Source organism: Parus major, chromosome 4A (assembly GCF_001522545.3).
Source record: "Parus major isolate Abel chromosome 4A, Parus_major1.1, whole genome shotgun sequence".
NCBI lineage: Eukaryota > Metazoa > Chordata > Aves > Passeriformes > Paridae > Parus > Parus major.
The window spans coordinates 19,297,523-19,325,455 of record NC_031772.1 but is presented as its reverse complement, the minus strand read 5'-3'; the positions used below and the strand labels follow the sequence as shown (position 1 = coordinate 19,325,455).

Below are 27,933 nucleotides of genomic sequence, written 5' to 3'. Positions count from 1 at the left end.
CCTGCACACATGCCCTCACACAAATGGCATGTGTTCCACTATGCGAACACGTGTGCTCACATGCGTGTGCACACGCGTACCTGTGCGCGCACGCGTTCGCTTGTGTGCACTGATGCGCACGTGCCCGTATCCGCCGCGCAGCCACACGCTCGCACCCCACATGCTTTCGGCCGCTCGCCGACGCGCTCCCCTGCGCGTGCACGTGTGTATCCCACTGTGCGCTCGCCTGTACTGACACTCGCCCCGTGCGCTTGTGCTCCAACGCACGGACCCACCGGAGCATCGCCGCCGTCCGTCCCAACACCTGTGCACGCGCGCGCGGCCCTGCCCACTCCCGCGCGCTCGCCCGCGCACACCCGCGCGCCCCGCCCACGTGCACGCGCGCGCTCCGGCCGAGGACTGGCGCCTCCCAGCGGCCGCCGCCGCCGCGGAGCTCCCGCGGGGAACGGCCCGGGCACCCCCCTGCCGCACCGTGGGGAACCGCGGCATCTGCGCGGCGACATCCCCCCGGGCACGGCCACGCCCTCCCCGGGGCCGCCCCAAAAGCTCCGGCAGCTATGCCCTGGCAGATTGCCAGGGGAAACGCTGTATCCACCACCCAAGTTCTCTGAACCCCTACGTGCATCCCCGCAGAAGGGTCCAGGCACTGACCCGTGCCCCAACTCAGCCTAAGAGCACCGGGTGCAGAAGACACCCTGCTCACAGCTGCACTTCAGGTGCCCCATCCCACAGGGGCATTCAGCTCCCAAGAGCTTGCCAAACCTTGGTTCATCCCAGCTGGAGCAATTACCCCCTCCCTGCTCTGATGCCACTTGTTGGGGCACAAGGACAAACCATGCAAGACACAGCTGGGACAGATGTGCAGCTCCTGCTGCTGCTTTACTGTTAGAGATACAATGGCATGCAGTAACATGCAGGCACTGGCAGCTCCTCCAGCACAGGGCCCTGGACAGAGCTGCTGAACTCCACCGTGAGAGCAGCATAGCCCGCAGGAGGTGCAGTCTTTGGTCCTAACAATGATCCTGGGGGTTGGCCAAGATGGAGGGAATGTTGAGAACCCCACTCTTGTCAGGCACCATCCCACAGTACAGCCTGACAGGTGTGGGGTGTAGTGTTTAACAGGCTAAGGGTAGTCCAGAGCAGGGGTAGCAACACAGGGGGCTGCTGCTGGAGCACACAGGCAGACATGGATGCTGCCTGAACCTTGGGCTGGGATGTCCAGCTATGGGGCCACCCCAAAGTACTGCAGCCCACCTGCCTCCACAAAACATTTACACCCCTGCCCCAAAGCTCCTGCTGATTGCATTAAACCATTGTGCAAAATCGGTATGAAGGCACCTGCTCCTGCTATGGAGACAGATAGACAGTGGCAGGGGTGACATATAAGTGCTATTTGTGGCTGTTGCAGGACAAAGGAGGGGACAGCTACCCCCTTTTGTCCTTAATGTGGCTCTTCCTCAGGTGTTGAGCTAGAAGCATCCAGCTGAGGGCTGGATGAGGCCTGGCTGTCTTCATGCCCACAGCATTGGTGACAGAGTAGCTACAGGCCTCAGTGTACTGTCCCAGAATCCCATGCCCTGGCATGGTACCATCCCAAGACACAGGTACACAGCACCCACTGGTACTCACCTTGGCCCCCTGTGGTCCCTCAGCCAGCAGGGAGTGGGTTAAGAACCCTCTGGCTGGGGCCATTGTTTCTGACACAATGGGGAGGAAGAGGATGCTGGGGCTGAAATTCCTTCAGCTCCCACCGGACAGATGGACAGAGTTGGACAAACAGGCACGACAAGAGGGTGAGCACAGTTTAACCCTTTCAGGTGCTGTATGAATATGCTCCAGGGTAGCTGGGGGGTGTTTAAGTCATGTACACCAGATACAAGACAGGCACTGGTGTCCAGGACAAGCTGGAGGGACCCTGTAGGCACAGAAATACCCATGAGACTGGTGATAGCATCCATCCATCTGGTCTTGCTGAGTCACAGGCTACCGAGTGGCCAAGAGCCCATGACAGCTCTGTGGCACAACAGCCCCTGTCAGCACCTGGACTGGCAACCTCTGCCCTGCTTGGTAAATCAGAAAAATAAATAAAAGGCAGGGGCTGGACAAATGGACAGACACAGGGAGAGCCCACGGGGGGTTGGATCCGCTTTGGCAGCAAGCTGGGATCACAGCCAGGAAGGATCTTGGACGGATGCTGGATAGGGGGCTAGCAGTCCTTGGAGGCCTGGCCAAGGCTCTCACGCAGGCACCTGAGCTGCTCCTGGCCCAGCTTGATCTTCTCTTCCAGCTCCCGCTGCTCAGCAATGAGGGCCGACTTCATCTTGACAAAGTGCTGGTAGTCCTGGAGGTGCTCGGCAGGCAGGTACCGCGCCACCATGGCACCCACTGCCTCCTCCCGCCGCCCCACGTGCTCCTTCAGCTCTTTGGCATCCTCCAGCTGTGCCACCAGCAGCCGCTGCTTCTCCCGCAGGGCCAGCTGTGGGCAAGACAGCTGGCATTGGCAGGGCATCCTGCAGCCCAGAACCTCATGGATGAGGGTCCCCTCCCCCAAGCCCACCTTGTCCTCAGCAGGGGCATGCGGCCCCAGGCTGCCCAGGGCAGTTTCCACCCGGGCCAGGCGCCCCGAGAGGGAGAGCAGGAGGTTGACCACCTTGTCCAGGTCACCCACGAAGAGGCGGTACTTGTCGAACTCCCCTGGGGTGCAGAGGGCTTGCAGGCGGGCAGCCACATCCTCACCCAGCGCCCCATTGGCGCTAATGTCCTCCTGCAGCCCCCGTTGTGCCTCCTGCAGCACCACCAGCTTGCGGCTCAGGCTGTCGATCAGCTGCAGCTGCCAGAGCAAAGGGGTCAGGGGTAACTGGGGCCACTCCCCAGGGGATCAGGGGACTGGCACAGAGGTGTAGGGGTGCTGTGCTGGGGCCCACAGTACACAAGACCCTTGCAGTACCCCTGGTTCCCATGAGCTACTGGCAATTCCCAGCCCCCATAAGGATCTGTCAATGGAATCTGCTCCATGTGTACTTAATGATGCCCCCAGTCCCTGTGGGCATCTGGAAATATCCCAGTCCCTGCAAGCATCCACAAGCATCTGGTGAGACTCCCAGGTCCTGCAAGCACCTGACAATGCCCCTGGTCCTTGCAGACATCTGGCGTATCCCAGCCCCGTGTGAGTATATGGCAATGTTCCTGGTCCCAGCAAGCATCCAGCAATGACCCCTGTACCCCTGAGTGCCTGGTGATGTCCCCAGCTCCCAGAAGCAGCCAATGATGCCTCAGTCCCTGTGAGCATCTAGGAATGCCCCCAGTCTCCATGAACACCTGACCAGGGCAGTGGGGAACCATGAGAGAATTGTTCCCAGCAGCATCTGTACCTTCTTTTCCACCAGCTCACGGTCCACCTCCTCCTCCTCCTCCGAGCTGCCCTCCACCACCTCCGGCAGCGCCTTGACCTTGTTGAGTGGCTCAGCTTTGCCCACTGCAACACCACAGTGCACTGGGAAGGAACTGGAGCTGGCAGCACTCCTGGGAGGTGGCGAGATGGGCTCGAAACCTTGCCTGGGGAGACAGAGATACAGTGATGAATACTGTGCGTGTCAGCCTACCCCTGGCATGGGGTCCAGTGCCGTGCCAGCCCTACCTGTCCTGCGCCAGGGCCTCCAGGTGCCAGTCCTGCTGGAGACGCTTCCGCCAGGCCTGTTGCTCCCCTGTCACCAGCAGCTCACCCACCACCTCAGTGGCAGTGCCAGGGGAAGCCAAGGGGGCCAGGGCACTGGCCAGGGAATGGTCCCTGACAGCCACGTCCCACAGCCGTTCCTTGGAGTCCATGCAGCGGGACTGGGGCCAGCTGCCCTGGCAGCTCACCCCTTCCACTGCCCCAGAACTGGGCTTGACTGCCTCAGGCAGGGCAGGGCCAGAGCCACAATGCAGGGACAGGGAGCACTCACCCCCGCCATGGGGACTGGCACAGCCCTGCTCCTGGTTCTGGATGAGCCTTTGGGGCTGCTCCTCCATCTCCCAGGACTGCTTCATCTTTGTCCGCTTCTCCCCAGCTCCTGACACCCTGCCAACACCCACCCAGGGCATGTCAGCTCCCCTGCCCACCCAAGGGGGCAGGGACACTCAAGGCTATGGCCATGCCAGGGAAAGGGCTCAGCGACACCCCTCAATGCAAAAGACCCCCACGGGGTGCTCCAAGGGGTGGATTAGGATGCTCTGATACAGGGTACAAGGGACCACAAAAACCCCCTCATGTGTCCCGGCTGTGCCCGCTTTCTCACTCCCAACCCCCATGCCGTGGCACCACTTGCCTGCAAATCTCAGCGTTGGCAGCATCGGGCCCAGGAGTCCTGCGGAGTGATCTGGGTGGCTCAGGTCGGGGCCAGGCACCTGGTGGAGCAGGCGGACGAGCAGTGTGCCCCCAGGACTGGCCTTTCTGCTCCCCGGTGAGGCTCTGTGACCGCTCCCTCACTACCTTAGCAATGCTGTGGATTGGCACTGGGGCAGCAGAGAAGACAGAGCCATGCCCAGCACCATCTGGAGGGTGCTGGGATGCCCGGCGCTGCCTGTACTTCTCCCAGTTGGGCGGAGGTGGGCGGGGAGGTGGGGGGCCCTTCTTTTTGGGGATGCTGGGAGGGTCGAGCTTGGCACGGAAAAGGTCCTTCTGGTCACGGCCCCAGGGGCTGGAAGGTTCCAGGTTGAGGTGGCTCTCAGAGAAGGCTCTTCCCCGTAGTGGGCGGTGCAGCAGATCCGGGGGGCTCTCAGGGGCGTGAGCCAGGCGGTCACTATCCCACAAAAGGTCATGCGTGGATGTGGCCCGGTAGCAGGGTGGCCACTCTGGTTCGGTGCTCTCAAGGCAGGTGTGGAATGGGCCAAGCCTTGGGAAACCCAGTGGGTAGCTGGAGAGCTCACTAAGAAGAGAATGAGGTACCCGTCCTCCCGCACACAGTCACCCATCTGGCAGTTCAGGCCCATTTCATGCCCTGCCTCATTTACCCCAGTTAGTCATCCAGTCACACTGGTGGGAGAAGCCCAGGCTCATCCGCTGGGCACAGCCCCCCCAAGATGGCCCCAGACCTTTAGGGAAGGGTAAGGACAGACCACCTTTGCTGTGGACACCTCTTCACACCCCCCTGTCCTGCATGTCCCCTCCCACCTCAAAGGGCACCACGCCAAGGATGGCCAAGACAGTATGGGAAGCACTTTATACATCCCCAGTCGAAATCATAGCAGTCTCCACATGCCCCCAGTGGAGGTCCTCACTGAGTGGCACCTGGCATAGGCTCACCTGATGGACTGGCTGACTTTCCTGGTTATTGCAGGTGGTTCCCACTCATCCTGAGGAAATTCCTGTGTGTGGGGGAAGGCAGTGTGTAATGCCGTCCCCAGAACCTTTGTCCCATCCCAATTCAGGTGCAGAAGGCATGCAGGAGGTCTGCAGGGCTAATGGGGAGCACAGTACCCCACACCGCAACCCAGGGTCATGGTCCAGGGGTGAAAGGGAGTGTCAGTGCTGCTCCCCAGCACAGTCCCACAGGGCATTACTCACTGAGGCAAAAGCTCTCCTGGGGGGCCAGGCATCACTCTCCTCTCGCCCAGGATGGGGGGCCGGGCAGCAGCAGTCAGGGCAGCGCACCCAGGGCACAGGGTGACAGCGGCAGGTGCGGCCACGGGGCAGCGGTGGTGGGCACAGGTCCCCTCCACAGTAGCGGCAGGGCTCAGGGCGCACAGGAACCCCACAGGGGTAGGAGAAGCCCCGCAGGTAATCCAGGTCCCCTGGCCTCCCCAGCGGCTTGTAACAGTGGGGCTGCTCCTGGCAGCACTCAGCATAGGGGCCAGCAGAGCCAGGGCGGCTGGGTGAGGGGGGGCTGTAGGGCTGGTCCACAGAGAGGCGGCGCACATCACGGTGCTCAGGGCCAGGGGGCTGGAAGGCACCGGGATCACCTGCTGGTGGCTTGCTGTACCGGGGTGGTGCCGGTCGGCTGCTCTCCTCAAAGAACCGGCGGCGGTCAGCGAAGGGCAGCAGGACAGCTTCGTCACTGCTCCGTGGTGGGGAGCTGCGGGCTGCCGGGCCCTGGCCGTAGCCCTCCAGTTCACTGGGGCTGGACGAGTGCTGCTGCTGCAGCTTGTTTTCCGGGGACCAGCGCCAGCGGCCCCTGGCTGTTGGCACCACCCGCTCAGGGGACAGGGGCCCTTTGGGGGCTGGCACTGCGTCAGGGGTGGGAATACCCCGGTCTGCAGAGCGGCTGGTGCTCCTGCTGTCCTCACTCGGTGCGGGGCTGAGACGCTCAGGCAGGACAGGAGGCCGCTCTGCCAGTACACTGCCCTCGGGGGGCTCCTCAGTCTCCTCCACTGGCTCCTCACCAGGCAGAGGTGCCACAGGGCCCCGGCTCTTCTGCAGCTGGGCCTTGCGCCGCTGGATCTCATTGCGCAGGCTGGTGGCGAAGCGGTCGCTGCGGCGGCGCATCTGAGCAGAGCGGTGGGGAGGACCCCCGGCCCTCCGGCCCCCTCCCCGGCTCTCCTCCTCCACTGGCCCCTCAGTGCTGAGTGCTGGGCTGGTCCCCTGGCCATCCTGCCCGCAGGCTTGCTGCAGCTCAGGGCAGCAGCGGCAGGGCGGTGGGCAGCAGCAAGGCTCTGAGCAGTGCGGGGGGTCCTGGGCAGCCCCTGTGGCTCCCCCCCGGCTGCCCTCAGGATGCAGTGGGGACAAGGTCCAGCACTGCCCACTGGGGGCTGGCGAGGCTCGCCCGCTGTTGGTGCCCAGTTGGAGGGAGCGGAGCTGGGAGGCCAACAGTTGTTCGGGAGCACTGTGACGATGCGACATGAGGCCCTTGAGAGGAGACAGCAATGGGTTGTCACCTGCTGTCATGGCATCAGGCACTCGGTGCATGCTGTCAGCCAGGTATGGCTGGTTGTCAGACTCCATGCTCTCCCCCAGGAGCGGCTCAGCTGGGCGTCGGTCCGGGTGGGAGCTCAGCACGCAATACTGGTCAGCAGAGGGACGGTCCTTCATGGGGTATGGTGCCGATGTCCTCCTGCCCACTACTTCTGCCTCCCCATCCCGCTGGCAGAGGAAGGTGTCCGAGATCCACCGGCCCTTGGCATGCAGCATGTCCGCTGGCACTGATGCCTGGCGCCTGTCCCCTCTGCCAGCCGGGGCTGCCCGCAGGCTGTCCCTCCTGACAGGGGGCTGGGGGGGCACAGGTGCCCGCCAGGCCTCAGGGTGCCAGCTGGCAGTTGGCTCAGCTCCTGTGCTCAGGTAGCGCCTGTCAGGGGCTTTGCAGGGGCCTTGGAGGCTGGAGTCAATGGACACGGCCTCTTCAGGACGGAGAGAGAGGGCGCAGTCAGAGGCGATGGAGCTGGCAGAGAAGGAGCTGTAGGCTGAGTCCCGCTTGCTGTGGTACATGCCCTGGTCAACGGGTGAGGGGTCTCCTTCATAGTAGGCCTGGCTGGGATGGTCCAGGCTCTCCATGCTCCCGATGGAGCTGCTCCGGTCAGTGCTGCAGTGCCAGGACAGTGGGTTCCACTGCAGCGACAGCTTTCTGCTGCCTGGCCCCACGCCAGTGTTACAGGCACCTGCTCCCCATCCAGCTTCACAGAGATCCCATGGAGCCCACCCCCACACATACACCCTCCCTGGGACAACAGAGCACAGGGCACCACTGCCCCAGCCTTCCCTTCATCCCCAGGCTGGGGGCACCACCAAGGCTGCCTGGCACTGGCAAGGGGAGCAGGCACAGGGAACACAGGGTGTGTGTGACTCCAGCCACCCAAGACCTCCCAGCTCTGGCAGTGGGGGCAGTGGGACTAAGCAGCTCCTGGCTGTCTCCAGCAGAGCCACCGCCCCTTCCTGCCGGGAGCGGGGAGTAAACAGAGAGGGGAAAGGGTAGTGCAGGATGAGGAGGGATGCCTGAAAGTAGTGTATGCGAACATCTACACCACCCCCAGTGCCACAACCCAAGAGGATGTCCCATCTGCCCCCTCCCAATGTGCAGTCTCATAACTGCCCCCAGGGTCTCACCTGACATCACACCCCGATGGCCACGAGAGGCTGAAGGCATCAGCCGGGCAGTGCATGGTGGGGACGTCTGGGCGGCTCTCGGCAAGTTTGGCCACGTGCCAGGAATGGGGCCGGAGAACGGGCACGCTCCTCCTGCCAAGAGCAACAGCGGGAAAGGACAAGAATGGGGAGGAAGCCAGGCCAAGGAACCGGGGCTGAAGTCACTTCCTACGGGGCTTCCTGTCCCCCCCAGGCCAGTGCCCGCCCAAAGGGGATGGAAGCGAGGAGGGTCCAGCCCTGCAAGCACCCAGCACTGGGCAAGGGGATCCCACAGCTCACCCAGGTGGCCAAGGCTCCCCAGACTGCAGCATTCCTGTTACCTTATCAACAGGGGACCGAGGACATTGCCTCTGCACAACCCATAGGCAAAGCCCTGAGTAGGGCAAGTGTCCCTGTTGGGACTGGACTGGCTCCACCAAGGGACGCTGGGGCCATGTCTGTCTCTACCACAAGCCTGACCTTCCCCCTTGTTCCTTTGTCCCTCAGCATCTGCCGCAAGCCCCAGCCACATCATGTCTCCGGGAAGGGTCCTGTGCTGGTCCCTGTCCCACCCCTCACAGTATCTATAGGACTCTCCAGTCCTCCCAGCACATGCCACTGCACAGACATGGTCAGAAGCCACCTCCTGTACCTCCCAGCTGCCCAGTGCTGCCACAGCATCTACTGACTGGACAAGACTAGGTCAGTCAAGACTGTGAGGTCAGCACAGGGACTTTCCAGAACCCCCAAACTCACCATGGATGATGCTGAGCCCCAGCACAGTCCCATGGGACCCCTGCCCCTTGGGCAGTGCCCTTGCGCCGTCCCTGCCCCTGAGTGCTGCTGGAGCTGGAGTCAGTCAGGATGCAGCCAGAGAATGGATGCAACTGCAGGGGTTGGGGGGGGAAGGGACTGCAAGGCCCAGCCCTGCCTCTCCTTCCTTTCCCAAGCAAGCAGGCAGGCAGGAGGCAGGCAGGCAGGAAGGGAGAGGAGCGGCCACACTTGAGGATACCGCCCAGCAAGGGGGTGGCGAGCCCAACACACTGCCCTGGCTCTGCTGGCTGGGGCACCCCCACTCAGCAGGAGTGCTGACAGCAGCTGCTCCCCACCCTGTCCCAGCGAGGGGCACCTCCAAGCTGGAGATAAGGGCACCTCCAGGTTCCTGCCAGTCACCCAGGCAGGTAAAGCCCCACTGGCCCTCCCTGTGTCCCCTCCACAGCACCGCCAACCTGCGAACGACCATCTTCAGAGTGCGGTAGGAGCCCTTGATGAGGATCAGGGCCTCCTGGCGGGATCCGTACAGCGGCGTCCCACTGATGTTCACCAGCTCATCACCTGGCTGCAGCCGGCGGGATAGTGCAGCCTTGCCCCCATCCTCCACCTGGGTGACAAAGAGGAGCATCAAGGGGGGGCACAGCCCCCAGAATACCCCAGGGGATGTTCCAAGGCCACTGCGTGTCAGGGGGAAAAGAGGCTTCAGAGAAGGTGCTGAGCCTCAGGCACCACAGAGGGATCTGTGGGGCCAGGCTCTCCCCCTTCTCTGGTCACATGAATTTCTGAGCAAGGGCATCAGGGAGAGGGGAGAAAGAAAAATGTCCCATCCCAGCAGATTCCCCCGCAGGCACAGGCAGCACAAGGGCCCTTTGTCCACAGTGGATGCCAGCCCCTTGCTGCTGCTTCCAACCCCACATGGAGCCCGTCTGGGCACCCTTGGTGATTTCAATGCCCAAAGGATGCCATCCCACTCTATATGCCCACAGGAGACAACAGTAGGGGAAGTGCTGAGCCCTGACACATGCCTACCCTCCCTGACACCCATGGCCAAAATGAACCTGGCACCCTGTATTGCTGTGCTTAGAGGAAGTAAGGCCATGGTGCTGCCAGCACATGAGACTCTGGCCCATGCCCTCTGCCCTAGCCGGTAGGTGCAATCCTGGCAGCCCTGGAACAAGCGGTGCCCAGCTGGGCCACACATGCCGGCACTGATCTCTGCCCATCCGGCCACTGCAATGGCCAGGGATCACCAAGTCCACACCACAGGGCTGGCAAGTGATTGGAGCTGATACTGCGTGATGGCAGTACCACAGGGCATGCAGGTCCATGGGGCAGGACCTGGGGTGCCCCATGCCCAGCATGGATGTGGCAAGACCCTTCAAGGCAGAGCTAACCTGGTCCCATGCTGGGGCTCCTGCACCCACCCTGTCCATGGGCTCTTCATCCTGCCCAGATCCTCCCAGGCCTGGCCAAGGAATGAGTTCTGCTCACTGTGCCTGCAGGGTCAGCCTGGGCAGCAGCCAGACCCCAGTGCCAGGGAGCACACATGGCTCCCTAGCAGGTCAGTCATTGTGCATGTACCCCTGGCCACCACTTTCCAGCGCTAATGCTGGGCAGGGTTCAGGGGGCATTCCATTACCCCTGGACAAAATGTCACCTTAGGAAAGAGTAAGCCAGGGGCAGCCAAGCCTCCTGCCCAGTGCACCAGTAGCCCATGGCCCTGTCTGGCACAGCTGTGCACAGAACCGACAGTTCTCCCATTTTTTTTCAGGGACCTTAGGACTGGAATGCCATGCCCAGGCTGGGCACAGCAGGCTGCCCTCCTACCCATATGTCAGCCATGGGGCTGCCTTCCTGGCAGGGACCCTGACTGCCTGTGAGGGCTCCCAGTCCTACCATACAGTCGGTGGAGCACCTGGGTTTACCCCCTGCCATGCTGCTGCCCACCACGGGGCACCAGCAGAGCATGCAAGGCAGGCTGCACCTTCACCTCAGTCCTCTGTCCAGCCACATGCCCACCCAGCCCTGCCTGCCACGGCCATGGAGATGTGTCAGAGGTGAAAGGTGTCTCCACTGCTGCAGAATACCACCAGGTCTGCAACCATGTCTGGGCCATCACACGCACCAGGACAGGCAGGCTCAGTCCTGGCATCACTCACCAGGAGCTAAATTTGGCACAAACAGCCCCTTGTTCTGCCTTTGCCACCAGTGAACTCAGCAGCCAAACCCCACTGCCAGTGGCAGCCAAACCCTCGCTGCCTGCTGCCCTGCCTGGCTGGGCTAGCCCAGGACACTTCCCCAGCACCATCCCTGGAGTTCACTCTAATAGCGGGCACCAGATGGCTCACGGGAATGTCTGCTTGTCTCAGGAGAAACTTGTCTTAGGAGTCACAACCGGAACAGTGCCAGAGCTGTGCCCACCCTGCCCCACACCAACCTCCGTCCTTGCCCCTGACGTGCCCGGGGAAGCCTGTGCCAGAGGGCTTTCGTAACCGCATGGAAGGCTTAAGAGCGCGTGTGAGCACCGCCGTGGGACTGCCACAGGAAGGGATCCCGCCCGGAGTGGGCTCAGAGGCCAAACTCCGCCACCGAGAGCGGGGACGCCCTTCCCCTTTCCGGCCCGCGCCCCTCGCGCCGCCCCCTCCTCGCACACACCTCGGCCGGCCGCAGCGGCGGAGCAGTGGCCCCGGGGGACCCTCCCCTGAATGCACAGAGCGCTGGAACAAGCCCCTTTTGTCTGCCGAGCACACGCGGTGGCGGCGTGTCCGTGGGAGCGCGGAGGCTGACACCCCGTGGCCCGCAAGCCAACCCCTTCTTGGTGAGGAACATCCCCGGGCCCTGCGGCAATCGGCGGACCCAGGGGACCTGCCACCCCGAAGACCGGCAGCGAGTCGGGACGCGAGCAGTTACTCCCTCGGCGCCCGGCTCCCCACCCGCCGGCGGTGCCACCTCAGGGCGCCCGGCTGGGACCGGAGCCACTTTTCCAGCTCCCCCAGCCAGACCGCGCTGCCCGCGTCCCGCCGAGGGCGTGGAACGGCCCGGGGGCGCAGTCAGCCCGGCTCGAGGCAGGGGCCGCCAGCCCGGCCTGCCGCACCCCAGCTTAGCAGGAGGGTGACACCGGCGGGGGGCGGCCGGCCAAATCATCCGGCGACAGGGCCCCGGCTGGGCTCCGTGGAGGGCTGGCTATTGGAGTTCCCCTGACTCTTGCCCAGCTCCCTGCGGTCTCCCCGCGAGTCTCCCAGCGGGGCGATGCGCTGGCAGGGGCCGCAGGAATCGATGACCCGCTGCGTTGCGAGACGCCGGGGCCGCAGGGGTCACCCTCAGCACTCGCACCGGACTGCGCCGGGCTCCGCTCGGCATCACATCCCGGCGCCAGCCGCCTCCCGGGCGCAGTCGTGGCCCTGCGTTCTAGGGGTGCTGGGGTATGACGGGACGGACTCTGGTTCCCCCACCGTGGCCCTAAAACGTCCCCGCAGAGCCAGGTGCCCGGGGCGCCCATGGGCGCGGCACTGACGGATGGGCACACAGGGGGCTGACCTCCCCCGGCTACGGCCCGTGGGACGGGACCGGGAAAGACGTGAGGGGGAATGTGGGGGCCGCCTTCGACGCCAGCCCAACGGATGTGCCAGAGGAATTTCCTCCTGCCGCCGGGCCCGGGCTGTCCCTCCGCCCCTCTCGCTCTCACTCTTCCCCGCGGCTCTAAGTGGAGGGTCGCGGGGATCGTGGGTGCGAGTGGCCGCCCCCGGTCCCGCCGCGCCAGGACAGGAGAGCCCGCGGCCGGGGCTCCCCGCACCCCCGACGCCACCGCGCCCCGGGTGTCCTCCCAGCTCCCGCGCCCCGCCACCGGCGGGAGGCCCCTCGTGCGGGGATGCCGCGGAGCCCACGCGGGACTGTGCCGGCGGTGCCTACCTTGGAGACGATGAGGGGCTCGCCGTGCTCTAGCCCGCCGCGCAGCGTGAAGCCCCAGGGCGCGCCCCCCTGCAGCTGCACATGCACGTACTGGGGGGCGCCGGGCCGGCCCTCGGCCCGCTCCATGGCGGCTACAGCTACAGCCCCATCCCGGCCCGGCCCCGAGCTGTGGAGGAAATGACACCCCCGCCCGCCCGGGCTGAGCGGCGCGGGGCGAGTGCGGGGCGGAGCCGGCCCGCACCGGGACTGCTCCGTCGCCGCCAATGAGGCGCGGGGGGACGGCGGCGGCCGGCACGGCACGGCTCGGCTCGGCACACAATGGCACGGCCCCTTTCTACTCAGTAGCTTGGCATGCCATCCTTTAGCCCAGGGACCTGAAGGGAACCGCTTGGCTCAGCTCGGTACAGACCAGCCACAGCATGGCATGATACGAAAAGCTGGCGGACCTCAGTGCAGCACGACAGAGCACAGCTCAGCTCAACATGGGATGGCAGAGGGGCCAGCACGGGTTAACCGGCCCAGCACGGCTCAGCCTGGCATGCCTCGGTGCAGTTCAGCTGCGTTGGCACGTTCTGGCTTGGCTCAGCTCAGTTCAACGTGACACAGGGCTGGCAAAGTTAAGTTGGGTACAGCGCAGAACAACCAGGGGCCTCATCTGGCTTAGCTTCACTTGGCCTGCTCCAGTTTTGTTCAGTGCAGTTCAACTTGGTTGATTTGGACAAGCAGGGCTGTCACAGTTCAGCTTAGCAGAGCCTGGGCTGGCTTGACCATGCACAGTTCAGCTCAAAATAAGCCAGTTTGGTTCAGCACAATATGGTGCCACCAGGAACGCACACCAATAGGGCCTGCTTGGCACAGCTTAGCCTGGCACGGTGGCAGTTCGACAGCACTCACGCGGGTGCGAGGGGGTGGCAGGAGCGTGATGCGGCTCCCCCCGGCTCCCCACTGCACAGTCACACTGGCGCCCCAAGCTCCACCGCCTGCAGGCCAGCACATGTTGCTGGCTCCTGTCTGACCTACCCATGCCAGCCCCCACCCTGGCCAGATCCTGCTGGGCACCTTAGGGTGTGTGTAGCAGTTTGGCCGTTCTTCACCTTTGTCGTTTCCCTGCCAGGTCCAGAGGCAGCTGTGCCTCTGGAGGGAATTGAGGCGGGGGAGGAGGAGGCGGCGGATGGCAGCCGGGGATGGTGGGAGTGGATCGGCACGGATTCCCGGGGGAGCCCGAGAGTCCTGCTCCTCCCCTTCCCGCCTGGGGCCACGGCTCTTACTCATCTCCTTCCCAGACAACCCAGCCGGCCTGGAAAGCTCTGCTCTGCAAGCAGCGCCTGCGGCCCCTGGTTGCCTACCATGGATTCCCGGGAGGGTAGGCTTGCTGTGCCAGGCTGGTGAGACACCCTAAGCTTGTTTATTCCCAGTGCTGGAAGGGTCTCAAGTTTTTCTCGGTAGTCCCTGTCCACAAGCACCTGCCTTGAACTCTGCCTGCTCCCTGCACAGCCCAGCTTCAAGCAGGCCAGTACAGCCAGAGTGTCACGGGGTGCAGGGTGGAGTGGTACCTGGGCTATTTGTAGTACTGGAGCCCTCCCCGGAGAGATGCACGGTCCTTCCCTCCCTCCCTCCCCCCCAATACAGCCGTGATATGTCCATCGCTGACATGTCCACCACCCCGACCAAAATCTCCTGCTCTTCCCTATGGCTTTCCCACCTGCCTTGTCATGCCCCCACTCATGACTGCTGCTGCCATTCCCGGACTTTTCCCAACCTTCGCTGAGTCGTCTGACCCTTGTGCACTTTCCCAAATGAGTAACCAGGGCTGCCTGGCCAGGCAAGAGGGCTCATCACATGGCCCCGCAGCACATTTAGCACCACACACATCCCCACACAGCCCTCCCAACCTGTAGCACTGTGCCCAGCTGACACCAGGAAGGGTGGGCAACAGACACCACTACAACCCTGCCAGCTCTCTCCGTGTCCCTATCCCTGCACCAGTGATTCCCAACCAGTGTGCTTACCCTGGGATGCTTCCATCCCAGCAGGAGAGCAACAGTGTACCGTGGGTATGGGCACAACACCAGGGGCTCTGGAGGTGGCACTGCCTGCAGCTGCCCACACCACACTCTGTAGTGTGCCCAGAGAGCCTTTCCCATGCACCATGGAGTCACTGTCCTCAGTATGGAAAGTGCCTCAAATGGCCCATGCCAGCGAGAGGATGGGCATTGTGCTCACAGCCTCTTGGCTTTCAGCAGGTGCTGCCAGAAAGACCTGGAAGCTAGTCAAGGTAGGCAAAGTTGTGGGCATGCTGATGGCGATGGCAGGATGATTCCTAAAGTGGAAAATCAAAAATTCCTAAAGCCTTCTGGCTTACCCAGACATACTTAGCACTGCTGAGCTCAGGGTCACTCTGCTCAGCCATGTGCCTTAGCATCAGCTCGGTAGAGTGAGGCACTGAGCAGCCTGGCTGTGCTGCGGGGCTGTTGGGGAGCAGAACCCAGGCTCTGTGCCTGCAGGGGCACAGACCAGCTTGCAGCAATGGGCACAAAGGTGCTGTGCCACTGCTGGAGAGTCAGCACAGTGTGGAGGGAGCTGGAGGGACTCTGATCGCATGAAAGCACCCTCTCAGGCTCTGTCTGGCCCCATTCCCCTAAGACCCAGCAAGCTCCTGCCTCTTTAAAACCTGATTGAGTCCATGCCTTTAAAATGAGCCTGGGCAGGGCCCTCCTACCCTGTAGGAGGAGGCTGAGCCAGGAGCAGGTGGGCTGAGTGAGCTGGTTCTCCCACCCACTCCCCTACCCCAGCACCTTTACAACCCCCATAGCCAGGCTCTGTTGGACTAGCTTTGTTCCTGGTCTGGGTTTTAGTGTGTAACTTGTACCCTTTTTTGCATACAGAATCCCCCCCCACCTTTCTGTTCCTGTGCCAAGCTGAAGCAGCTGGTGTGGTTGTCCTGTTTTGATAGTAGCTGGAAGCACCCTGGGATCCTTTTGCTGGTGCCTACTGTCAGCTCTGCCTCTCAAGCGGGGAGAAGCACGACTTCAGGTTCTCCCTAATTCTTCTGCTGGCCATCCCCACCTTCTCCCACTTACGTGCTCCCTCCCCAAACACACACTCACCTATTGTGGCTATGCCCTACCCTTTCACCAGCCTCCTCCTCCTCCTTGTTGTGCCCCTTTCCCAGGCTGCAAACCAGTCCTCACTGCCCCTTGGCTCCCTGCCTGCTGTCCCTACCCTGCCCCTCCTGCAGGCCCTGCAAATGCGGGCTCCAGGCAGCCCAGGCTGGCAAGTGGGGCCAGTAAGTGGGCAGCCCCTGCGCTACATGCTGAATCTGTACCGGCGTGCTGCTGACCGCGAAGGCCGACCTCGCCGCAGCCGCAGCTTGGGCACCAACACCATCCGCCTGGTCCAGGCCAGTTCCCATGGGGGTCAGCCCTGGGCAGGTAAGGAACCGGTGGGCACTAAGGATGGTATGGGGACTTAGCAGAGCTAAGGGTGGGCTTGAGCACTGAAAGTCAGGTCTATTGCCTGCTTCCTTCTGCCTCTCTACAGCGTCCTGGCTGGGATTGCTCTTGGCCATGGGGTTCCGCTTGGCAGGCCTTGAACAGGCTTTGCCCCAGGGGTGAAGTGGTCAAACACATCTCTGGCCCTTGTGTACTCTTCTCCTCTTCCCGCCCTACCTGATGCTGTGCCAGGCTAGTGGTGTTGGTGCAGGGGATTGAAAATGTTACAGACTCTCTTTGCCCTTCACACCACCAGCAAGCCTTGGCTCATGGCTTCTGTTTGCTGCAGCTTCTGCCTTGTGCTGGGGCAGATAGCTGTCACAGGCACTGCTGTGCGGGGCTGTGGCAGCACCATGAGAGAAAAGGGTGCTGCACAGCACCTCCTGCACTGTGCTAAGAGGGTACTGCTCACTGCTTCCCTGCAGGTCGCTGGTACTTGCAGGTCCTCACCTACCATCTGGAGGGCCAGCCAGAGGCCGAGCACCTCCTCAGAGCCACTGTGGTCTACCTGCCCAGTCTGTCACTGGCCCATGGTCGTCTCCTCTGTGCTCTGGAGCTGGTGGTGGCTGGCAAGGCGCCCAGGGTGCTGCTCAGCCCTATTGCCCGTCCTCGTCATGGCTGGGCCGAAGTTGACATCACCCCTTACCTGGCGCTGGGGAACAGCAGCGTGGGGAGCCTGGCACTGCAGCATGTCTGTGTGCGTGCTGGCCGAGCAGGAGGCCATGATGCCCCGGTGGCCCCTGACCACCCTTTCCTCCTTCTCTACTTTAACGATACCCAGGCAGGGTTGGCACCTCCGGCAGCAGAGCCCCACCGACACCGACGTGATACAGGGATGTTGGCTCGTGACCTGCCCAACTACCTGTGGGAGCAGGGAGGGGAGAAGAGTGACTGTTCCCTCCGCTCCTTCCCTGTCAGTTTTGCACAGCTAGGCTGGGACCACTGGATCATTGCTCCTCACCGCTACAACCCGCGCTACTGCAAAGGCACCTGTCCCCACCTGCTTCGCTATGACTACCATGCACCCAACCATGCTGTGGTGCAGAGCTTTGTTCATCAGCTTGTGGACACCAATGTGCCCCGGCCCTCCTGTGTGCCCTACCGCTACAGCCCCATCAGTGTCCTCATGATTGAGCGCAGTGGAGCCATACTGTACAAGGAGTACGAGAATATGATTGCAGAGTCCTGCACTTGCCGGTAATTTCCACCAGCACAGCACCCCTGGACTCTGCCTCTTCCTGCAGATCTGGACTTTAGGGTTTATCTTGCTCTGTCTGGGGCTCACTTGGTTCATCTCCCCTCCCCATGCAGTGCTGCTCAGTGGGGAGGTTTTACAATGACAATTTTATGTAAATTGTGGATTTTTAAAAGCAGGAACCTGTGCTGGGGTGGTTGCCCCATGGCATCTGTCCTTCCTGCAGCCCCCATGGCTGCTGCCTGGTTTTGGTGGCCAGGGGGGCTCGGCCTGTTGCTCTCAGAGATGAGCTGTGTCCCTAAACTGGAGTACAAAGCTCTTAGGAGGTGGCTGGGAGTCTCCTGGTGGAGCCAGGTCAGGGAGGGTAAGAAGTCCAGGTGTCTCTGTGCTTTACACGTGACACATTGGTGGTGTCAGGATCTGATGTGACCCTGCCTGTGGGTCACAGCTGTGGCATTCCTTCCCAACTCACATGCACCCCATCCCTATCTAGTCTCAGCTGCAGAGGCATCTCACCAGGCTTAGAATTTGGGCTAGAGGGAGGAAGCCTCTCTCCTCCCCTGCAGTTCTACTCTGGAAAGGCTATGAAAAACTGGAGGGACCTGAGCTGCCATCTCTGCTTCCAGTGCTAGAGGCCAAGGCAGCTGCCTGTGCTAGGCTCTGCCTGCTGCTTCCTGTGACACACTTGTTCTTCAGCTCCTTGACTTGCCCTCTAGCAGGGCTCAGGTCTTGTTCTATCCCAGAGGTTGACTCCCATTGCAGGTGTCTCTCTACCTTCTTGCACTCTTGCTGTCACACAGGCCTTGGGCTCTGCTGGCCTTCTGGCATGTCCCTGTTCCCAGAAGGGTCAGTCCTGCTCTCAGCACCCCTGCTGCCTGACTTTTCTCTATTTATTGCTTGATTGTGAATAAATGAATTGATTGATTTTGCTAAAGACCATCTTGGTCTGTTCTTGCGTGGTCCCTGGGGTGCAGCAGGTTCCCTCTTGGATAGGCTGTCATAGGCTGTATCCCTGTGCAACTGCCCTTGTACTTTTTCTGGAGGGGGATGGTGTGGGGGAAAATCCCAGCTGGTTCAAGCAGGGGCTATGAGAAGTGCCTTCCCTGGTGCCTTGACCTGCCCTGGTGCAGAGGAGACCAGATGTGGCTGCAGGCAGCTGCCTCCAGGAGCTGGGAACAAGAGATGCCCCACATCCCTCTGTATGGGGCAAATCCTAGGGGACCATGGAGGGGCAATGAGCCAGGTCTCCTGGGGCTGTCACCACGGCCAAGGCATTTCTCTTCTGGGGCTATTGTGGGTAGGTATCTGTGAGCAAACCTGCCTGTTGCTGGATATGATGCCCTTTTTCAGTGCTGGAGCAAAATTTTCATTCTTTGAGCAGCAAGGTGTAGGTAGCAGTCATCATCCTTGGCACCAGAGCTTGGGGCCACTGTCACCTGGGTGCTGTTTCTCCACAGCTCATGGCTCTTTCCAGGGCCTCCTCTTGCTTGGGGTCCAATCCCATCTGTTATTGCTGGCTCAAGCTCCGTGGGGATGTTCCAGCACTTTTACTTTTCCTGTGTTTGATATTGGACAGGGTACAGTCAACTCCAATCCCTCCCTTTCCTGCTGGTCTCAAAGTTTCTTTCCCATCCTGGAAGAGTGAGAAACCACAGAGCCCCAGGCTCCTCTCCTGCCCCTTGTCCCCAGTTAGCCACATCTTGGTCATGAGTGGGGAATGTCTTCTGCTTGTTTGGAAGCTCACAGATCTGAGTCCTATCAATCATTATGTGTATGGTGTTGACTCATTCAGGCAAGTGATGATAAAAGACATAGAGAGGGGCATGTTCCCAGCCCTTAACACCCCTGGATGCTGGTGCTCCCCCCACCCTAACCTACTGCCAGCACCCCTTGGACCAGCTGGGCACCTGGAGATGGGTGAGCACTGGAGTTTGTCACCCCAGCCCTGTGTCCTCATATGCACTGTGCCAAACGGGCTCTTGTGGTTGTTGGGATGGGCCCCTTCCCTGAGTACCCAGGGATGCCCAGGGGCTGCTCTAGCAGCGAGATCTCCTGTGTGCTGGTGGTGGGACAGGTGCTACCACAGAGATGGAGGAGCAGTGATTCAGGGAAAGATTCCCTATCCCCAGATGACCCCAGCACTGTGCCTGCATCATTGCCAGGACTGCCAGGTACAGTGACCCCAGCCTGTTGCCTGGGTGCACCTTGCAGGGAGAATCTTCCTGCAGGTCCCACAGCTATGTGAGCCCCTTGGGCACAGCTGAGCAGCAGGAGTCCTGGCTTTGGGCACACACACCCAACCCACCCTCAGGCAGGAGTCTTGCCTGTGGAGCTGCTGCCAGCACAGGGGGCTGCATTGGCCCCTTTCTTTCGCCCAGGCCAGCTAGTGTATCCCTCTCCCCTTCTGCTTTGTTCCCAGCTCCTTCCCCTGCCCCAAACCCCATACTGAGGCTTTGCTTCATTTCCACAGGGTGCCCATTCACTATCCCTCCTGCTGCCCCTCCTAAGTGGGCATGACCACCTCACACCCCACATCCTCCAGGCTGGCACTGGGCAGAGAGGGGACATGTCCCGTGTGTTGTTGCAGTGCTGGGGCAAGTCTGGGCTGGGAACAGTATGGGGCATCAGGATGTATGTCACCTAGATGTGGAAAGCAGCTGCTCCCCAGGCGCCTTGCCAGGGATTGTAGCTGGGTGCAAATGGTGATGGCCAGGATTCAGATGCCTCATGGGTGCCCTGCAGAATTGTTGGCAGCCCCCAGTTGTGGTGGGGGGGTAACAAGGGGCTGTTTCTCTGTCCAGGGCCACTCAAATATTTGTGCAGAGCCTTTACCTGGGAAGAGCAGTGCCTAGTGAAGGCACCTGGCAGATGGAGTTTGCAGCACTGTGGAAGTCTCAGCACTCAGAATGGCTGACAGGGCCACTGCAGTCCCTGCTACCATCCCCAGGCATCACCATCAGCCTACCACTACTCCTTTCCCTCCTCTTCCTTCTCTCCAGCTCCCTCCAGGTGGGTCTGGGCATGAGGGGCAGATGCTAGGAGACTCAGGATGCCTCTTCCTGCCCCATCTGCCCCTCTGGCTGCTCCAGGAGCCCCCAGGGGTGGGGGGTGTGTGGCCCCCCAGATGCCCCACACAACATCCTTCTAGGGGATGGAGGGCAGCAGACCCCTGGGTGCCCACTGCTGGCAAAGCACTGAGTGTGTCATCAGGGCCTGCAGTGACTGGGAACCCCTGACCATCCCCTGTGTCACCCCTTGCCTAGCCTTGTCTGCATGCCTGGGACTCTTCATGTCTCTCATCCCCACAAGCCCTGGGACCCACTCCATGAACCCTGATGTCCCCAGCCATGGGGCCTCACAACTACCCCAACCCCACCAACTTTGGGGTTCTTGGGAGTTCTTGACCCTGGCACCCCCATGCCTATGCCATTCCCCACTGCCCACAGTCCGGGAACCTCCAGTGCACGCCACTGTGGTGTCCTCCAGTTCCAGTGACTCCAGCCTAGGCATCCCCTCAGCAGAGCCCAGGTTTGGCCCCCCCATCCAGCTGCCCCCAGCCCAGGGATGCTCCCCCTCTGGACACCCTGGCACAGCGCTCACAGCGTGAGCACTGACAGCTGCTGTCGTTCCCAGGAATGTCCACTGTGCCCTGGGACCCCCAGAGACCAAGGGATAGCATGCATTCACTGCTGGGACAGGATGCTCCAGCAGCCATGTGTCCTGTGGGCCGGGGAGAGACTGCTTCTGAGCTCCCTGGGGCAATGCCATGGCTGGGCCGCTCCAGATGCTCTGCACAGAAAATAAACCAAATGCACCCTGCCCACATTCAGCACCTTCCTGCCCCTGCCCAGCTGTGCAAAGGCAGGTTACATGGGCAGCAGGGCTACGTGTGCCTCAGGGTGGCACATGGCACCTGCAGGCTCCTGTCTCTCGCCCAACAGCTGCAGAGTCCAGCACAGCACCCACTTGGCCCCCACCTGCCCAAAAAGGTCCCCAGGATGAGGCATGCTGCAGTCTCCAGGAGCCCACTGTGCCCAAATGCTGCAGGGGTGCCTATGTGGATGCACATCAGTACGATGCACATGTGTCCACCTGCGCCCGTGCATGCAGGTGTACGCAGTGTACGCATCTGTGTGCGTGCGTGTACGATTGAATATCTGCGTGGGAAGCGTGTGCATGTGCTTATGTGTGTGTGTGCTTATAGGTGAGTGTACCTGTGGATATCCACAGGTTTGCACACCTGTGGATGTACACGGGTGCACATGTTTCTGTGTGTGTATTTGTGTGTTGTGGAAACGTGGAAATGCAAAAGACTGTGCACAGCTGTGTACATGTGTGCATGTGGAGGTATGTGTGCACACGAGTCTGCCTGTGCAATGTTCCAGTGTGGTTAGGTGTGTGCACACCTGTTCACGTGCATGTGTATGCATGCCCGTGCCTCCATGTGCACGTGCACACCTATGGATGTGTCCATGCCTCTGTCCACGTGCATATCGGTGTGTCTGTCCATACACCTAATACACGTGTGTGTATCCATACAGACCCACACTGGTATGTGTACCCATCTGTGTGTCCATCTGTGTGTCTGTAGAGTCTCACGCCAGCACGTGAACCCATCTGTGCCGTCCCTGGGATCCCGCACCACACACGGGTCCGTGTGTCTGTTCCTCACCGGCATAGCCACCCGTGCCTGAGCGTCGGTCCCTGTATCCGGCCGTGTGGCCGCCCTTGTAGCCGTGTGGCCGCCCTTGTAACCGTGTGTCTGTCCTTATAACTATGTGTCTGTCCGTGTAGCCGCGTGTCTGTCCGTGTAGCCGTGTGTCTGTCCTTATAACCGTGTGTCTGTCCTTATAACCGTGTGTCTGTCCGTGTAGCCGTGTGTCTGTCCTTATAACCGTGTGTCTGTCCGTGTAGCCGTGTGTCTGTCCTTATAACCGTGTGTCTGTCCTTGTAGCCGTGTGTCTGTCCTTGTCGCGTATCCCTCCTCAGCGTTTCTGGGCCTTCGGCCGGCAGGTGGCGCTGAACACCACCGCCCTCTGCCCTCGGGGCCTCCATGGTGGCAGGTCCTGCCCACTCGGTAGTGAGCGCCCCGTGGGCCGGAGCCGCGGCTGGGGCGGCCGCTCAGGGACTGCAGCGGTGCTCAGGTAGCGCCGTCGGCGGCAGCGAACAGGCGGTGCCGCGGGGCGGGTAGGGGCGGGTAGGGGAGGGCCGGGGCGGGCCGGGGGCTCTGACAGGACCCGAGCCGCCCTGCCAGTTCCAGTGCCAGTGCCGATTCCGGTCCTGCTGCCGCCGCCATGAGGAGCCGGAGCAACTCGGGCGTGCGTCTGGACGGCTACGGGCGCCTGGTGCAGCAGACCATCCTCCGCCACCAGGTGCGGACCCTGACCGGGAATGGGGAGCAAGCAGAGCTGGGGCCCCGGAGCGCCCCGCCGGCCGCTGGGCCAGGGAGTTCCGTGGGAACGGTGCGTTTCCTCCGCAGGACGCGGTGACGGGGCTGCTCCCCGCCAGCGCCGACCACCGGGACGCCTGGGTCCGGGACAACGTGTACAGCGTCCTGGCCGTGTGGGGTCTTGGCCTGGCGTACCGCAAGAATGCCGACCGCGACGAGGACAAGGCAAAGGCCTACGAGCTGGAGCAGGTAGGAGGGAGCAGGAGCCGGCGACGGTGTCACAGACCGTCACCCCGGTCTGGTCAGCCTTTGGCATAGCTGGGTCAGGGGCCCAAAGGCAGTGCAGCGAGGGCGAGGACACGGCTGTCCCCCAAAGCGAGAGGTAATAGGAATGGATGTCAGAGCCTGCTCTTCCCAGACCACACTGGAGCCCAACCAGAGGGTCTAGACACCTGGGTCTGGCTTGTTCTGGGGTCACAGCCCTTTTCTCAAGGGCTGGGGAGCCATGTCCTGCAGCCATGCCCTCTGTCCTGCTGTATAGACAGCCTTGGTGGCAGACCAAGAAATCTTCCCTCTGCTGTTGCCCAGGGGCTGTGAAAATGTGAGCAGGGGCTCTTGATTACAGACGCCGATCCCCGCAAAGGTCAGCAGCCAGCTGATCCTGAGTCAGGGCTTCTCCTGGAGATTAACAAACCTGTTTTCCTTGTTCCTGCAGAGCGTGGTGAAGCTGATGCGGGGGCTGCTCCAGTGCATGATGAGACAGGTAGGGGCTGGGGAGTACCTCTGAGTGTCAAGTGGTCTCGTTAAAGCCCAGCTATGCCACAGAGGCTATCATCCTAGCTGTACCAGCCCTCCCCAGCCTTCCCTGATAAGCAGAAGGAAGGCCCCCTTCCAGCAAGTCTTGAAATAAGTTCTGAGTGAGCATCTGTCCTGAGTGTGATTGAAGTTCCAGAGCTGTGGGCTGGAGGCCAGTGGAGCCTTTGCCAGCTGCTCCCTGTCTCATGGCCTGGCAGGATCTAGGATTCTACAGCTCTCCCCCCTGAGGGCATTTGGGGTAACCCTTTTCTCTCTGCATGGTGCAGCTGTGGCAGTGGGCCCTCCACTGCTGCAGTTCTGTGCCTCAGCAGCATGTGAGCCTGCACTCACTGCCTTGATGAAGAATGGGGCTCAGCCCAGGGTTTGTGGAATTTCTGCCCTGCCAGGCACAAGTCCATGTGCTCCACTCGTGGTGTGGGGCAGACCTTGGCTCAGGAGCTGTCAGACCTCTCCAAAGACAGGGTTCAATGAATGCCTGCATCTCTTTGCCTGTCTCAAGGTGGAGAAAGTAGAGGCCTTCAAGTACAGTCAGAGCACCAGGGACTGCCTGCATGCCAAGTATAACACCCATACCTGTGCCACGGTGGTAGGAGACCAAGAATGGGGTCACCTACAGATGGATGCTACCTCCCTCTACCTCCTCATGCTTGCACAAATGACGGCCTCAGGTAATGCTGGGGGCTGCCATTGCAGCTTCAAGTGTGCTGGTCTTCAGGTTCACCAATGTCTCAGTTTGGGTGAAGCTTTCTTGGGTGCCAAGCTGTTGCAGTAGCTTTTGGGACCCACACTGTTTTCTTATGCTCACAGTACCTGAGGTGGGTTTGGACCCCTTGATGTCGGTCTCTCCAAAAGCCCCTGTTAGTCTGAAACCCCAGCACTGCTGTAAGGGGTGGGAGTGGAGATGGAGTCAGCTAGGACATAGTTCCTGTTGGGCAGGCATGCAGTGGGGAAGAGTCATCCCTGAGCTACTGCAGCCCCATCCTGGGTATGCTTGTGGGCTTGGAGCAGCTAATGTGAATTCTTCCCTCTGCTTTAGGCCTCCACATAATTCACAGCTTGGATGAAGTCAACTTTATCCAGAACCTTGTATTCTACATTGAAGCTGCCTACAAAACTGCGGTGGGTGCTGGGGAGATACTGGACTGGTGTCTAGGAACAGCTGTGGGTTCTTCCTGAGCCACACCAGCACCTTCTGGAAGCACCATGGATGGGTGGGATTCAAAGGTTTTCTGGCTGCGTTCTGAAACAGTGCCTGGTTCACAGGACTTTGGCATATGGGAGCGTGGGGACAAGACAAACCAGGGCATCACCGAGTTGAATGCCAGTTCTGTCGGCATGGCCAAGGTGAGCGGGGAAGAAATGCTGGCTGGTGGGATGAGGACCACTGGTGGCTCTGAGCTGCTTTTTGACAGGGTGGGTTGGACATGATGAATGCTCAATGCCCCATGCAGTGTCTGTCCCATGCAGATAGGTTCCTGGGGAGCAAAACTCTTCTTGTGCACTGGGATAAAACTGTGCCCTTCTAGTCTGAGTTTTGTCTGAACTGGAAGTGAAAAGTTAATCAGGGGTGTGTGGTAGAAATGTCCCAGGCCCTTTCGATGTATGGAGATGTGGTCCCATTTTGACCAGAGATGTTCTGCAGCCACAGCAGGGTTCAAATTTTAAATTTGGGCAGTGCTTTTACACACAAGGGCTAGCATGGAGTGAGAGCTCATACAGATGAGCAGCATGGTGAAGGACACATGTCTTTGAGTCTCACCCTACTTGCAGGCTGCCCTGGAGGCACTGGATGAGCTGGACCTCTTTGGAGCCAAGGGAGGCCCACAGTCAGTGATACGGGTGCTGTCAGATGAGGTGCAGCACTGCCAGGTGAGACCCACTGTTGCAAGAGGAACTGTGATTTTGCTGGGTTTGCAGTGTGTATGATGCCTGGCCTGACAGCCTAACCACCTTTCCTTCCCCTTTGCGCAGTCCATCCTCCACTCAATGCTGCCCAGGGCCTCCACATCCAAGGAGGTAGATGCCAGTGTGCTCTCTGTCATCTCCTACCCAGCATTTGCTGTGGAGGATAGTGAGCTGGTGGAAATCACCAAGCAGGAGATTATCACCAAGCTGCAGGTGAGCATCTCTGTCCTTGTCTCCTGTTCCCAGGAAATAGCTGCAGTCCAAACTACTGTAGCCCTTTTTTTCCCAAAAACATGTTCTGTGGGGGGTTGCTGGGCATGTCCTCTCCCAGTCTCCATGACCTGTGGCAGGGGTGTGCAAAGAAGCAGCCCTGTGTGCTGTGGCCCTGGGCTGTGATTGTGGTACCTGAGTGCTGGGTGAGTGAGGGAGGGGGTGTTTGGCTGACATAAACACCCTGCCCCTGCTTCTGCACTGAAGGCACAAGATATCTCACACTGTGCCTCCTGCTCAGGAAATCTTTCCCTCCTTCCAGGGGCGCTATGGCTGCTGCCGCTTCCTCCGGGATGGATACAGGACTCCCAAAGAGGTGAGTGTCCTCAGCCCTGCCACCTGGCAGTACTTGACTGACAAGCAGCAGCCCACCTGAATGCAGCACAAAGGCTGTGTTGGGGAGCACTGGGAAGACAAGAGCCCTGAGTAGCCCCAGGCAGTGTCATGGGTCTGGGCAAGGCTCCCCAAAATAACAGAGCTCATTGGAGAGATGGTACATCCCACCCATAGCAGATGGCCAGAGGCTTGCTCTGCCTGCGTCCTGGGACCCAGTGGTGTGTCCTTCTTAGGCTAGGAGAAGGTGGGACCAGTGCCCAGCATGGGAGCCCTGCTGAGGTGGGCTCTCCCAGGGCTGCACCAGCCTTGAGCAAGGACTGGAGGCTTGGGGAGGTGACTGCAGAGCCACTGCATAACAGCCTTATCTACAGTAGCTCCGGGGGTCACAAAGCTGTTTCTGTCTCTCTTAGACCAGCAGTCAGCTTGGGTACTGCCAGAATGGCCGTGGGAGCAAGTGGAGAGTTTGCTGCTTTGTAGAGAGAAAACAGGAAAATTTTATAAGCAACAGTCTCATTTGTTAATTGCTGAACTAGGAAATGATACTCAGAGGCTCTTAAGTCATCACCAACTGCTGGGCCTGTAACCTTTGGTCATGGGTACCTCTGAATGCTTCTCCTTTGCTGCACCTCTGCAGACCTGCCCATAATAGGCAGCATGTGTGGCTGTCCCCCTCCAGAGCCAGAGAGAAGCAGCAGCACCTCCAATCCAATGTTCCCAGTGCTTGTGAGCTTTGGCAGCATGCAGAGTTGTGGATTACTTACTTCTGGGGAGCATGGAAAGGGCAGCAGGGCTTGCAGAGGCATGCAGCTGGCTGGAGTTGGATGGGATTTTGGAAGCTTATGGCTGGAGTGAAGGTAGAAGACATCTCCTTCTGTCCTCTCTGCCTGAATAGTCTACTAAGGCCAGCACTTTCCCTTCTCTGCAGCAGACACAGCGGTTAGCAGGGAGGGTCAGAGAAAGGGCACTACACCACACGGAGCTCTGGTGGAAGGACTCTGTGCAGGCAGCTCTTCATTCTGACAGCTTCCCTTGTGTTGGGCTCACAGTGGCAACACTTGGCAGGAGGGACCTGCAGGAACCTCTCTGGCCCTGTGTGACCAGCCCAAGCCCTCTCACCTGGCTGGGTCAGCTTGATGATTCTGGAGGAGACAGGTGCTGAGAGGCTCAGGCAGAGCAGGCGAGGCAAAGGGGACCCAGCACAACAGTACAACAGCACATCTGTTCTGGAGGTGTTCTGGAGGCTCTCCTGGGAATGAGATAGACCCCAAAAAGGGTAGGTCTCTCCATTATCAGTGCAGTGGGCTCAGGAGGGGGCAGTCCAATGGAGAAAACAGGCTAGAGGTGAAACTGCTTTTCAGCTCTGTATTGGCCATCTGCAGAGGAGGGCTGAGAGACAGTTGAGGCTGGCATCTCAGGAGGAAGAGAAGCCCTGCCAGTTTGAGGGGATCCTGTTATGTACCACCTGCCTCGATGTCACTTACAGGACCCCAAACGCCTCTACTATGAACCTGCTGAGCTGAAGCTGTTTGAGAACATTGAGTGTGAGTGGCCTCTCTTCTGGGCATACTTGATGATTGACGGGATTTTCACTGGAAACATGGAGCAGGTAAGAGAGTTGAGACCTGTGGGGCTAGTGGAAAAAAGTCCTTGGCAGGAGAAGTGTGCAGAGGAAGGATGAAGGGAGCCATTACCAGCAACACATCTCTTTCTCTTCCCCCTTTCTCTTCTTCCCCCTTTCTCTTCTTCCCCCTTTCTCTTCTTCCCCCTTTCTCTTCTTCCCCCTTTCTCTTCTTCCCCCTTTCTCTTCTTCCCCCTT

General features: G+C 60.5%; 3 protein-coding genes across 10 annotated transcripts in view; 2 read left to right on the top strand and 1 right to left on the bottom strand.

The window, feature by feature from the left end:
• Positions 1–849: 849 nt before the first annotated feature.
• SHROOM4 (shroom family member 4) lies at positions 850–12,916 on the bottom strand. Of its 5 annotated transcripts, none has more exons than XM_015626557.3 (10): positions 12,716–12,916; positions 9,262–9,413; positions 8,015–8,146; positions 5,546–7,493; positions 5,285–5,346; positions 4,308–4,907; positions 3,638–4,060; positions 3,372–3,555; positions 2,558–2,830; positions 850–2,476 (listed from the first exon to the last, which is right to left on the bottom strand). In XM_015626557.3, exons 1-10 carry the CDS (start codon positions 12,839–12,841, stop codon positions 2,207–2,209), a joined length of 4,170 nt encoding a protein of 1,389 aa, XP_015482043.1. In that variant the 5' UTR covers positions 12,842–12,916; the 3' UTR covers positions 850–2,206. The 5 variants fall into 5 exon arrangements, with proteins under 5 accessions (XP_015482043.1, XP_033369948.1, XP_033369949.1 ...); XM_033514057.1 differs by having other exon boundaries at positions 4,308–4,895; XM_033514058.1 differs by having other exon boundaries at positions 4,308–4,874.
• Positions 12,917–14,642: 1,726 nt separating this feature from the next.
• On the top strand, positions 14,643–18,338 carry BMP15 (bone morphogenetic protein 15). Its single transcript, XM_033514145.1, has 2 exons — positions 14,643–16,146; positions 16,632–18,338. The coding sequence occupies exons 1-2, from the start codon at positions 15,834–15,836 to the stop codon at positions 17,405–17,407; spliced, it is 1,089 nt and encodes a 362-aa protein (XP_033370036.1). The 5' UTR covers positions 14,643–15,833; the 3' UTR covers positions 17,408–18,338.
• A 4,107-nt stretch (positions 18,339–22,445) lies between these two features.
• PHKA1 (phosphorylase kinase regulatory subunit alpha 1) overlaps positions 22,446–27,933 on the top strand; it is a 22,954-nt gene continuing 17,466 nt past the window's right edge. For all 4 annotated transcript variants that reach the window (XM_015626136.2, XM_015626135.2, XM_015626134.2 and 1 more), the window contains exons 1-11: positions 22,446–22,545; positions 22,656–22,773; positions 22,881–23,039; positions 23,506–23,553; positions 24,106–24,274; positions 24,643–24,725; positions 24,870–24,950; positions 25,377–25,475; positions 25,578–25,724; positions 26,044–26,097; positions 27,601–27,723. In XM_015626136.2, coding sequence (XP_015481622.1) covers positions 22,696–22,773; positions 22,881–23,039; positions 23,506–23,553; positions 24,106–24,274; positions 24,643–24,725; positions 24,870–24,950; positions 25,377–25,475; positions 25,578–25,724; positions 26,044–26,097; positions 27,601–27,723 — 1,041 coding nt within the window. In that variant the 5' untranslated portion in view covers positions 22,446–22,545; positions 22,656–22,695. The remainder of the gene's footprint in view (positions 22,546–22,655; positions 22,774–22,880; positions 23,040–23,505; positions 23,554–24,105; positions 24,275–24,642; positions 24,726–24,869; positions 24,951–25,376; positions 25,476–25,577; positions 25,725–26,043; positions 26,098–27,600; positions 27,724–27,933) is intronic.

Coding starts and splice junctions, on each gene's coding strand:
- SHROOM4 (XM_015626557.3), bottom strand. CDS start 12,841: ATGGAGCGGGCCGAGGGCCGGCCCGGCGCCCCCCAGTACGTGCATGTG. Junction 5,347..5,545: donor CCAGGAGAGCTTTTGCCTCA/GTGAGTAATGCC, acceptor CCCCACACACAG/GAATTTCCTCAGGATGAGTG. Junction 4,908..5,284: donor AAAGTCAGCCAGTCCATCAG/GTGAGCCTATGC, acceptor TTCTCTTCTTAG/TGAGCTCTCCAGCTACCCAC.
- BMP15 (XM_033514145.1), top strand. CDS start 15,834: ATGCCCTACCCTTTCACCAGCCTCCTCCTCCTCCTTGTTGTGCCCCTT. Junction 16,147..16,631: donor TGGGGGTCAGCCCTGGGCAG/GTAAGGAACCGG, acceptor GCTTCCCTGCAG/GTCGCTGGTACTTGCAGGTC.